Source organism: Pleurodeles waltl, chromosome 5 (genome assembly GCF_031143425.1).
Source record: "Pleurodeles waltl isolate 20211129_DDA chromosome 5, aPleWal1.hap1.20221129, whole genome shotgun sequence".
Lineage (NCBI taxonomy): Eukaryota > Metazoa > Chordata > Amphibia > Caudata > Salamandridae > Pleurodeles > Pleurodeles waltl.
The window spans coordinates 793415861-793428715 of record NC_090444.1 but is presented as its reverse complement, the minus strand read 5'-3'; the positions used below and the strand labels follow the sequence as shown (position 1 = coordinate 793428715).

The window sequence follows — 12855 nt, the reverse complement described above, 5'->3', positions numbered from 1 at the left end:
CAGTCAACTATAACATTACTTTAACCTTATTTTGGTAAATGTGTGTGTGCGTGTGTGTGTGTATGTATGTATGTATATATATGGAAACTGTCACTTACCTAGTGTACATCTGTTCGTGGCATGTTGCGCTGCAGATTCACATGCTGTGCACTGTTCCTGCCATCTAGTGTTGGGCTCGGAGTGTTACAAGTTCTTTTTCTTCAAAGAAGTCTTTTCGAGTCACGGGACTGAGTGACTCCTCCCTTTCGGCTCCATTGCGCATGGGCGTCGACTCCATCTTAGATTGTTTTCCCCGCAGAGGGTGAGGTAGGAGTTGTTAAAGTAAGGATACTAGAGGTGCCCATGCAATGGAGTAAATGTGTATGTACATAGAGTATTAAAGTCAAAATTATTTACATATATACACTTTCAATGCAACTAAAACGGCTACAGGTTCCCAGGGAGGTGGGAGGGCACATGTGAATCTGCAGCGCAACATGCCACGAACAGATGTACACTGGGTAAGTGACATTTTCCGTTCGATGGCATGTGTAGCTGCAGATGCACATACTGTGCATAGACTACAAAGCAGTAATCTCCCCAAAAGCGGTGGTTAGCCTGTAGGAGTTGAAGTTGTCTGAAATAATGTTCTTAGTACAGCCTGTCCTACTGTGGCTTGTTGTCCTGCTAACACATCTACACAGTAATGCTTAGAAAATGTATAAGGCGTAGACCAAGTGGCTGCCTTTCTGTCATTGGTATATTACCAAGAAAAGCCATTGTGGCGCCCTTCTTTCTAGTGGAGTGTGCCCTTGGAGTAATGGTTAATCCTCTTTTAGCTTTAAGGTAACAGGTTTGCATGCATTTGACAATCCATCTGGCAATGCCCTGTTTGGATATGGGGTTACCTGCATGTGGTTTTTGGAAAGCTACGAACAATTGTTTTGTTTTTCGAAATTGTTTTGTTCTGTCAATGTAATACATTAGCGCTCTTTTTATGTCTAACATATATAATGCCCTTTCTGCTACTGAGTCTGGCTGTGGGAAGAAGACTGGGAGTTTTACCGTTTGATTTAGATGAAACTGTGATATGACTTTTGGTAAGAATTGTGGATTTTTACGGAGAACCACCTTATGTTTATGTATTTGTATAAAGGGTTCTTGAATAGTAAACGTCTGTATTTACCTAAGTCTTCTAAGTGAAGTGATGGCTATTAGAAAGGCTACTTTCCAAGTTAAAAACTGGATTTGACAAGAATGCATGGGTTCAAATGGTGGGCCCATGAGTCGTGTTAACACAATATTAAGATTCCACGAAGGCACTGGTGGTGTCCTTGGGGGTATGATTCTTTTTAGTTCTTCCATAAAGGCTTTAATAACTAGGATTCTAAAAAGCGGTTTGGTATGTTTAATCTGCAGATAAGCAGATATTGCAGTGAGATTTATTTTAATGGAAGAGAAGGCTAGATTGGACTTTTGTAAGTGTAGTAAGTAAGTTACAATGTCTTGTGTGGAGGCGTCTAGTGGCGTAATCTGATTAGCCTGGCAGTAACAAACAAATCTTTTCCATTTGTTAGCGTAACAATGTCTGGTTGTGGGTCTTCTTGCTTGTTTAATGACCTCCATACATTCTTTAGAAAGGTTTAGATATCCAAATTCTAAGACTTCAGGAGCCAGATTGCTAGGTTGAGCGATGCTGGACTCTGGTGTCTGATCTGTTGTTTGTGTTGTGTTAACAGATCTGGTCTGTTTGGTAGTTCGATGTGGGGTACTACAGATAGGTCCAACAGTGTGGTGTACCACGGTTGGCGAGCCATGTTGGTGCTATAAGTATTAGTTTGAGTTTGTTTTGACTCAGTTTGTTGACCAGATAAGGAATGAGCGGGAGAGGGGGAAAAGCGAAAGAAAATGTCCCTGACCAGCTGATCCATAGAGCATTGCTCTTGGACTGAGGGTGTGGGTACCTGGTCGCGAAGTTTTGGCATTTTGCGTTTTCTTTTGTTGCAAATAGGTCTATGTTTGGTGTCCCCTAGCGGTAGAAGTGATCTTGTAGTAACTGGGGATGTATTTCCCATTCGTGAGTTTGCTGTTGATCTCGACTGAGATTGTCGGCCAGCTGATTTTGAATGCCTGGTATGTATTGTGCTATCAGGTGAATGTTGTTGTGAATTGCCCAATGCCAAATGTTTTGTGCTAAGAGACACAGCTGCGACGAGTGCCCCTCCCCCCCCACCCCCTGTTTGTTTAGATAATACATTGTTGTCATATTGTCTGTCTTGACAAGAATGTGTTTGCGGGCTAGAAGTGGCTGAAACGCTTTGAATGCTAGAAATACCGCTAGCAGTTCCAAGTGATTTATGTGAAGTAGTTTTTGTTGATTGTCCCATTGACCTTGTATGCTGTGATTGTTGAGGTGTGCTCCCCACCCAATCATGGAAGCGTCTGTTGTGATAATGATATGAGGCACTGGGTCTTGAAAAGGCCGCCGTTTGTTTAAATTTACAGGGTTCCACCATTGAAGCGAAGAGTGTGTTTGGCGGTCTATCAACACTAGATCTTGGAGTTTACCCTGTGCCTGCATCCATTGTTTTGCTAGGCACTGCTGTAAGGGCCGCATGTGTAGTCTTGCGTTTGGGACAATAGCTATGCATGAGGACATCATGCCTAGTAGTTTCATCACAAACCTTACCATGTATTGTTGGTTTGGTTGGATGCTTGATTTTACATTTTTGAACGACTGAACTCTTTGTGGACTTGGAGTGGCAATTGCTTTTTGTGTGTGGAGTGTTGCTCCCAAGTACTGTTGTATTTGGGATGGTTGTAGATGTGATTTTTGGTAATTTATAGAAAACCCTAGTTTGTGTAGAGTATCTGACGTATTGCGTTTGAAATTGACATTGTTGCTGAGTGTTGGCTTTTATTAGCCAATCGTCTAAATATGGGAATACGTGCATGTGCTGTCTCCTTATATAAGCTGCTACTACGGCTAGGCATTTTGTAAATACTCTGGGGGCTGTTGTTATTCCGAACGGTAGCACGTTGAATTGATAATGTTTGCCTTGTATTACAAACCTGAGGTATTTCCTGTGAGATGGATGTATGGGTATGTGAAAATACGCATCAAAGAGATCCAGTGTTGTCATGTATTCCCCTTTTTTTTTAGTAAGGGAACTACGCCCTGAAGTGTTACCATGTGGAAATGATCTGATTGAAGAGATTCAGTGTTCTGAGTTCTAAGATAGGCCTTAATGGTTTGTCCATTTTTGGACTACGGAAATACAGGGAGAAAAATGCCTGTTCCTTTCTGTTGATAGGGTACTAGCTCTATGGCTTGTTTTTGTAGCAGTGCTTGGACCTCTATATGTAATAGGTCTAAGTGTTGTGGAGCCAATCTGTGCGGTTTTGGTGGAACATCTGGAGGGAATGTTGTGAATCCTATGCAATAACCATGTTGGATAACTGACAGGACCCACGTGTCTGTAGTAATGTGTGTCCAATTTTGGTAGTATTTGGTTAGCCTCCCCCCCACTGGTGACAAGTGTTGGGGTAGTGTGACATTGAAGTCACTGTTTGCTAGGGCTTGGTTTGCCGGGCTGGAATTTCCCTCTTCCTCTTGGGAATTGTCCTCTGTAGGAACCACAAAACCCGTCCCTCTTTGGTATTGCGACTGGTAGTTGAGTTTTGTTTGGGAGGCGGATGGTTCAGATGTCTGTTGTAGAAACCCCCCCCCCCCCAAACTGTGGTTTCCTAAATGTGCCTCTGTATTTTGGGGAGTAGAGCGCGCCCATGGCTTTGGTCGTGTCCGTGTCTTTTTTCATCTTCTCGATTGCGGTATCCACCTCCGGCCCAAACAACTGATGTTGATTAAACGGCATGTTTAGTACCGCTTGTTGTATTTCTGGTTTAAATCCAGAACTTCGCAGCCATGCATGCCTTCGAATCGTTACGGCTGTGTTGACAGTCCGTGCTGCTGTATCTGCAGAGTCTAGGGCAGACCGTATTTGATTGTTCGATATGGCCTGTCCCTCTTCAACTACTTGTTGGGCACATTTTTGGTGTTCCTTGGGCAAATGCTGGATGTCTTGCATTTCGTCCCAGTGTGCCCTGTCGTAGCGTGCAAGTAGGGCTTGCAAGTTTGCAATTCGCCATTGATTGGCTGCTTGTGATGCCACCCTTTTCCCTGCTGCGTCAAACATTCGACTCTCTTTATCAGGTGGCAGGGCATCCCCTGATGATTGCAAATTCGCCCTTTTTCTTGCAGCCCCCACAACCACGGAGTCCGGAGGGAGCTGTTGAGTTATAAACACTGGGTCTGACGGGGGCGGTTTATATTTCTTTTTGACCCTTGGCGTGATGGCCCTCCCTTTTACAGGCTCTTGGAAGACCTGCTGAGCATGTTTGAGCATGCCCGGTAGCATTGGCAGGCTTTGGTAGGATGCGTGAGTGGATGCCAGAGTGTTGAACAGGAAGTCATCCTCCACCGGTTCAGAGTGCATTGTTACGTTGTGGAACGTAGCTGCCCTGGCTAGTACTTGCGTATATGCTGTACTGTCTTCTGGTGGTGAAGGCTTGGTCGGTTAACACTCTGGGCTGTTGTCCGAGATAGGTGGGTTGTATAAATCCCAGGGATCGGCATCATCTTGAGTCATCCCAGTATGTGTGAGTGACTGCGCCATCGGTGTACCCACTGGTGACAAGTGTGGTGATTGCAGTGGTGATAGTTATGGTGAGAAATGTGGTGGTGACTTGTCTCTAACCACTTAGGCTTTGGGTTGCAACTCAGTCTCTTGAAAAGGTAGTTATCTTTTTGATTTGAGTGGAGGGATGGTCTGTATCTTCCCTGTGTCCTTCTGGATTTCTAAACTTTGTTGTCTCTGGTCATGTTCTTCTAAATCCAGATCTTGCTCAAATCTGTGCTTTTCTTTGAGCTGCATCAAAAGACCTTGCTCTTCAGTGTAGGAAGAGCGTTTTGGCTCCGAAGCCGTTTTTTTCGGTACCGAAATTCCCAAAGATATTGTCTTTTTCGGTACCGATGAGCTTTTTCGAGGCTTGCCCGACTTGATGCCGACTTTTTTCGTCTGCAAATCTTTGGCCTTTTTCGGTGCCGAAGGTATTTGGTCACCTTCTTTTCTGCAGGTTGAGCCATGGCCTGCTGGCGGTGGCGTTCCCGTGGCCTTGAGATTTTTGGTGTGACCCTGGGTGTGGGACGGGGCAGGTGTACTCACTGTTTGCTGCACCGTCGAGGGTCGATCACCGTCGGATTCATCTGAGTCCATTTCTTGGATGGAGATTCTTTCTTCCTCCTCTTCGACGTCGAGATGTTGTTTCGGCTTCAACGCCATTTGTAGTCTTACGCGTCGATCCCTTAAGGTCTTCTTGGATTGAAATGCTCGGCAAGCTTCACAAGTATCCTCTCTGTGTTCGGGTGACAAACACAAGTTACAGACTTGGTGCTGGTCTGTACAAGGATACTTGGCGTGACACTTAGGACAGAAACGGAAGGGGGTCCGGTCCATTAGTCTTGGACGACGGGTGTGGTTGGGCCGACCAGGCCTTGATGAAGAGCGGAAGCCCTGAAGGGCTGCTGAAGCGGTCTTGATGTCGGTACTGATACGCTAAAACTAAGCCGGTACCAAACGAGAACAATACCGACGAATTTTCGATTCTTTTCTAACTTTCCCGATTCGAAATACAGAGCGAAGAGGAACACGTCCGAACCCGATGACGGAAAGAAAACAATCTAAGATGGAGTCGACGCCCATGCGCAATGGAGCCGAAAGGGAGGACTCACTCGGTCCTGTGACTCGAAAAGACTTCTTCGAAGAAAAACAACTTGTAACACTCCGAGCCCAACACTAGATGGCAGGCCCTGTGCATAGCATGTGTATCTGCAGCTACACATGCCATCGAACATTATATATATATATATATATATATATATACACACACACATACATATACACACACACCAATATAAACACATACACACATATATATCAATCTTACACTTAAGTTAATTGTATTTCATCATGCAGTTGTTTTTCAACGTGCCCAGTAATTTGCAAATGTCTATGGAATGCAGCAGAAACCTGAAACTCTAGGCACAGGTTATTACATAAACTCAAACTACTTGGTCACCAAGGGGTATTATATTCAATTACTTCCTGTTCTCATGGTCAACAGCATCTTCTGTTGACTCCCCCCTGCCACTGCTATTCCGCAATCACCAATGACCTACACTTGGACCTTTAAAGGCACATTTAAAAAAGTATGCACTCACTCTAGCACACTACTAGGCACTTTAGTTCTAGCATGTCTCAACTCTACGTACACCGACCACAACAAACACCACGTACATGCAGTACTTAAATTTTTTGCATCAACATTTGTAATTAGTCTGTGAAATCCTCCCATTAGTTTAAATCTCTATATTGCAAGTGTCTTTACATCAGGGAAGCAATTGAACCATATCTGTTATAGCATTGTAGTTATCTGACATGCTCATGCTTTGCATGAGGTGGGATTACTCTGGTAGTTTGTGGCCACCTGAACATTATGATATGTACATAAATAATGTACGGAGCATTTGCTTTCCATCAAAAAAGAGAACTATGCAGGTACAGCTAAATGACGTAAAATGTATCGAGTCATCAAATCCCTACCCCTGTGTTGCCAGAAATTATATGTGAAATTAACAATAATGTACTTGAACATACAAGAGGGGAAAAAACCTCTCCCACCTTACTTCCTGTGAGGCCCCCAGTAAAAGTGCTGAAATCCAAGGTCAATTATATGGAAAGAATCAAAGAAAGCAGAGTACCAAAATACCAAGGAGATAGGGTTGGAAATCATACTACTACTGTAAGTGTGGAGACATTCATAAATAATCCTAAAACTGGCTACATACTTATTGTTTCTCTGTGGAAGATAGACTCACAAATAACAAATAAAGATGCTGACTTAAGAATGCATGCAAAAGCTTTTAAATATTAAGGGCCATTCATTTTAGTTTCACCGATTCCAAGAGGCATTATTTTGTCTTTACCCTGTGTTCTCAAAGTATATGTATAACTGTTGTTTAAGACTTTGCCAAAGCTCCACATAAATCACTGAGCAGTATCAACTGAAATATTCCCTATTTATTTATATGCACATATGAATGACACATTTTCTGTTAAGTTTGATGAAAGATGTTAAAGTACCTGATTATCCATATCTTTGATGACCAAAAGGACCGGGCTGTCAATAGACGCTGTCTTCCTATAAAGAGTTTTCAGGCTGGTGCCATGCTCCAGTGTACTGTAAACCAATCGCCAGGGATACCCCTGAACTCGTGCTGGAAGGCGTTGTGCAAGCTAAAAGAGTCAACAAATAAATGAATCACTAAGGTATATGAAAAGAAAGTTACAAGCAAGAACAGGAAGCAAGGCTTGATTTCATGTAAAAGTATGGTGGTCACAACTGCTGTACTACCCCAGCAGAAAAAAAGCTGCTTATAATGGTAATTCAAGCAGATGATAACTGTTGCTCTCTCAAAGGACTCTGTGGTACTTCGAAAGCAATATTGTTTAAGCCCATCTCTGTTCATTTGGCTAATAAAACACACATTTGTGCATCGGATAATTCATACTTGCACCAAGCGATGCTGAAGCACATTCAGTTGGTTTCAACTAGCGTTACCTGTAATATCAATGATACCACAGCCGTAAATGCCTTACTAAGAGTGTATAGAATGTGTTGCTATAAAAGTGTCCTATCACCCATGAGGGTATCCTGGCTGTTATGCAGCTATGTGAGGCTAGCTCTGAGGGGACTTCCTCGAAGAGTTCGTTTTTCAGCATCTTGCAAAACTCAAGAAGACAGTTGAGTCTCATGTGGTGTAGGAGGTCATTTCACACTTAAAGTGTATGTATGAGAAAGAATGACCTCCTGGCTTGTTTCTGTACATGCGTGGGACGTGAAGCAGTGAGTTTGCTGACGGGAGGTACCAGAGGTGTTGGTGGAAAGCTATGCGACTATTCAGGTAGGCTGGGCTTGTTTTGTGTAGTATAGTGCTGTATATGTGTGGGTGAGAAGCTTGAACTGAGTGTGCTTGAATATTAAGAGCCAATGGAATTCCCTCAGGTGAGGTGTGATGCAAGATCAGCGTGGGAGGTTGGGGATGAGTCTTTCAGCTGTTGTTTGGACCGTCTGTAGTCTGTTGGTAAGATGACTGGTGAGTTCTGCATACAGGGACTTCCTGTAGTCCAGTCTGCTGGTGATGAGGGGTTAGATGATGTTCTTCCTGATGCTGATTGGTAGCTACATGTAGATCTTTCTCAACAAACTCAGGGTGTTGAAGCAGGCTGTGGTGACGGTGTTGACAAGTCCAGCTTGCTGTAGAGAATGATCTTGAGGTTTCTTGCTTATAGGCTGGGAGTAGGTGTAGGTCCAAGGTCTGTAAACCACCAGGACAAAACCCATGGCGAGGCACCCTTTCCGAAGGTCACCATTTCGGCTTTGTCTGTGTTCAGCTTGAGGCAGTTGGAGTTCCTCAAGGTAGATCCGTCGGTCATGCATGTGTTTAAATTGTTCCCTGTACTGAGTGTTTTGTCCAGGAGGGATCGAATCAGTTGCATGTCTTAGGCGTGAGTATGTTGTTGTGTGGTTAGATGTTATCTGCCTCCAGAGTCATGTAGATGTTGAAGAAGGGCAGGCTGACCAAAAAGTCTGGCCGGACTTTGCAAGTGAGTTCTAAGGCTTCTGAAGAATAATGTGGCATGATGACTCTTTGGGTGCTTCCAGTGAGAAATGTGCAAATCCATTGAAGGACGGGACCTTGGATGACAGTCGTCTTGTGTAGCCGTCTTGCTGAAAGTGTACAAAGCCAATTAAATATCCCAGCTTAAGCAGACCTTAGTCTGTATCCTCTGGTACTAAGCGATTAAGCAAAACTCATTGGGCTGCGTTTTGTTCCTCAGTATTTGTAACCATTCAAAATCTGAGAAGGAACTAGTGATATCTAGGTAGGAGGAAGGGTGTTCTAAAGCAAAAAAGCAAGTCTTACATGGAAAATTGGACTTTAAAGTCTGTAAGCATCTGAAAGAGACATTTCTGAAGGTGACAAGCCAGCACAGATAAAGGGCAGCCTCCAACCTTGACCTTTCTGTTGTGGGGTTTGCAGTAGCTCAAGGAAGCTTAATGCCAATCTCTGGTGTTACAGCTGTTGCTGCTACTGATGGAATCTAGTGCATTGCCGAGATTGTGGATGCAGGAATAATTTGATAAGTGTGACCTCCTACTCCCATAACAGAAATGCAGAATATGCTGTTAACCCTTCCATGACACCCTAGGAAATGATAAAGTGCAGATTGGGAGTTTTCACTGACTACTTCTGCTGGATAATTGCAGATTTTCATGAAGTGGGTCCTTCTAAAAGGAGAAAACGTATCTCTAGATTTGAAGTCCAATAACCCACATTAAAATGTCTTGCTCTAATATTTAAAAATTTCATGGGGCTGCATTCCCCTTAAGGTATCACAAGAAACTACTCTGGCCAGCTCTAACCTGTAAGACTTTTCATCCTTGGTGTGGTCTTCCTTAACTTTTTGCCTCTGTTCCCCAGGTTGTTGATGTCTGCTGAACTCTGATTTTACTGTGTTTGTTACTCTGGGTACTTTACCACTGCTAACCAGTGCTTAAGTGCAAGTGCTCCTTTACAAAATGTGTATGTAATTGGCTTATCCATAACTGGCATATTTGCTTTACTAGTAAGTCCCTAGTGAAGTGCACTAGAGGTGACAGGGCCTGTAAATCAAATGCTATTAGCGGACCTGCAGCACTGATTGTGCCACCCACGTAAGTAGCTCTGTAATCATGTCTCAGACCTGCCACTGCAGTGTCTGTGTGTGCAGTTTTCGACTTGGCAAGTGTACCCACTTGCCACCCACTTGCCAGGCCTAACCCTTCCCTTTTCTTACATGTCAGACACCACTTGGGGAGGCCCTACGTAGCCCCAAGGGCAGGGTACAGTGTATGGTTAAGGTAGGACATATAGTAATGCGTTTTATATGTCCTGACAGTGAAATACTGCTTAATTTGTTTTTCACTGTTGGAAGGCCTGTCCCTCTCATAGGTTAACATGGGGGAGCTACCTTTAAATCTGATTAAAGTGTAGATCCCCCTTTGAGAGTGGATGGACATATGGAGTTTGGGGTCTCTGAACTCACAATTTAAAAATACATCTTTTAGTAAAGTTGATTTTGAGATTGTGTGTTTGAAAATGCCACTTTTAGAAAGTGGGCATTTTCTTGCTTATACCATTTCTGTGACTGACAGTTTGTGGATTCCCTGTCTGGGTCAGTTTGACAGTTGGGCTGGTTGCACCTCACACTAGACAGTGACACAAAGGGAGCTGAGGTGTAGCCTGCATATCCTGATGAGCCATCTGTGCTAGGAGGGAGGGGAGGAGTGGTCACTCACCTGAAAGGGCTGTGCCTGCCCTCACAAAATGCAGTCTCCAACCCCCTGGTGAGTGTCTGGGGCCTGGCCTGGGCAAGGCAGGATTTCACATTCAAAAGAGACTTTAATTTGAAGTAGGCCTACTTCAAAGGAGAAATTGGGTATAAGAAGGGCACCCAAAACCCCAAAACCACAGATTTTAGAAACCCTTCTGGAAACAAGAGGAACCTCTGTCTGGAGAAGAGCTGAAGAGCTGAGAAAGAAGAGCTGCCCTGCCTGTGACTGTGCTTTGTGGAGCTATCCTGCAGTTGCTGCTTCTGCTAGAATAAGAGGGCAAAGACTGGACTTTGTGTGCCTTCCATCTTGAGAAGAAATCTCCAAAGGCTTGATTTAGAGCTTGCCTCCTGTAGTTTGAAGTCTCAGGGACGGCAAAGACTTCTCTCTGCTAGCACCTGGAGTCTCTGGAGAGACTCCTACTCTGCCCTGTGGTGCCCATCCAGTTCCTGAGACCCTGAAAGGAGAACCTGGCAGCCTAAAGACAAGGAAATCCACGCACAGAATGCCGTTTGGGGAAATAATCGACGCAACTCCGATCTGCGGCTGAAGAAACGACGCACTGCTGGCTCCTCAGCTGAGAAACGACGCTCGCAGCAAACGCGACCGAAGAATCGACGCACGGAGCAGGAGAAACGACGTGCAGCATCGCTGACGGAGGCTGGGAGATCACAACCTGCGCTGCGGGGTTTTCGGATCATCTTGCTGCTGGGTTTCCGACTTGAGTACCACTGTGCGTGGAAAAACAACACAAGGCCTGCCTGGACCAGAGAGTGCTGACCAGATCAACGCATCGCTCTCCTGCGGAGAGAAGAAACGACGCGCCCTGACCCGGCGAAAGGAGAAACGACGCACGGTCCCGCTCGTAAACTGTAAACTTTGCACTTGTATAGCACACTACTCACCCGTTAGGGTCTCAAGGCGCTGTACTCATACCGCTATGGAACCCCTCCTGGCTTTTCCCTGTGAGGTGCCCACTCCTGGGCACCCCCAGGGTGAAGCCAGGCATCCAAGCGCTGTTGGGGCCGTTGTGGAGATTAAGCAAGCTATTGGCCAGAGTTGCAGAGTGGGACCCATTAGTTAGATTAGGCACCGAGGCGAGAATTATCTGGTCCAAGGGAATTGAGCCCAAGACCTGCCGAAGCGGGACTTGAACCCTGGTCTTGAGCCAGATCTCTGCTTCAGGGTCTGCCGCTCTAACCATTGTGCCACACTTCTCCTCTCTACTCGTGAGTAGAATCAACGCATCGCAAGTCCTTTTTGACGTGCACTCGCCCGTGCGGGGTTATTTTTGATGCACCCAAGGTACTTTTTTCACACTGACTGCGTTAGTGTGTGTTTAAAACTACTTAAAGACTCTTTTTGTATTTTGATTAATAACTTGACTTGTGTATGGTGGATTTTTGCTGTTTTCGTCTTGTTTTGTTTAGATAAATATTTCCTATTTTTCTAAACTAGTGTTGAGCTGCAATGAAGCACAGCCATAGTCATGTTCAGAAGGTGTTCCATGAGAACAGCTGATACCCAATATTAATTTTCCTTTTATAACTCAATTTCCCACGAACAACTTTTCTTTTTTATTGCGCTGGTAAGAATTTATCAACCTCAGAAAGAATGACCCCCACCCACACCTGTACAAAAAATGATATCTCCATACGCCACTCAGATCCTAATGCAGTAGGCATATTTACGCTGCAACCTATTTTATCAATTACTTGAAAAGGGGTTTAGTTTCCAATACTTTATCAGCTTCAATGCAAAAAGCCCTACAATGTGTACTTCAAACTCACCTTTTCAACGTGAACATCTTCTAGGAGTGCACTGTTATGCCTCAGGTCAGGCAAGAATTCTTCTGTGTCCTCTTCATCCAAGCTGCATACACTTTTCCGCCGCTTTGCCTCTTCAACTGTGATGATCTAGGGCACACACAAAAAATGAAAGATTGAGCAGTTAGTACTATTCATCCCTGTTAAAATTATCTTCTCATGGGCATCTTAAAAGTGCAGAGCAAGGTACTGTTACTAATCCAACCCTCCAATCCCTGATCAAAAAGACATATTTGCACAAGAAAGGAATGTATTGTAGTAATTCAGAGCTTCACATGCGCCAGAAAATGCCTGATTTATTAAACCAGGAAAGGCAAAGACAAGAACTTGGGATGTGTATGCCTTTCGACCTCGAAAAGCCAGCATACATTAAACTATTTCATGTTATTGCACCATTTATCACGTGGCTGTCTCTACTGATTTATGCACTGTAAAAGAAATATATAAATTATAACCAGAATATTGTAACTAAGTAATAAAGTAGTAAAAAAGAATGTCGCCCCTAAGCAGCTGTGTGTGGAGACCTGCTTCAGGTCAAATGTTGCCACTTTGAATA

General features: G+C 44.2%; 1 protein-coding gene across 6 annotated transcripts in view; it reads right to left on the bottom strand.

The window, feature by feature from the left end:
* NCOA7 (nuclear receptor coactivator 7) overlaps window positions 1-12855 on the bottom strand; it is a 934107-nt gene that overhangs the window by 20082 nt on the left and 901170 nt on the right. For all 6 annotated transcript variants that reach the window (XM_069234813.1, XM_069234809.1, XM_069234810.1 and 3 more), the window contains 2 exons: window positions 12264-12389; window positions 7182-7334 (listed from right to left, as the gene is read on the bottom strand). In XM_069234813.1, coding sequence (XP_069090914.1) covers window positions 7182-7334; window positions 12264-12389 — 279 coding nt within the window. The remainder of the gene's footprint in view (window positions 1-7181; window positions 7335-12263; window positions 12390-12855) is intronic.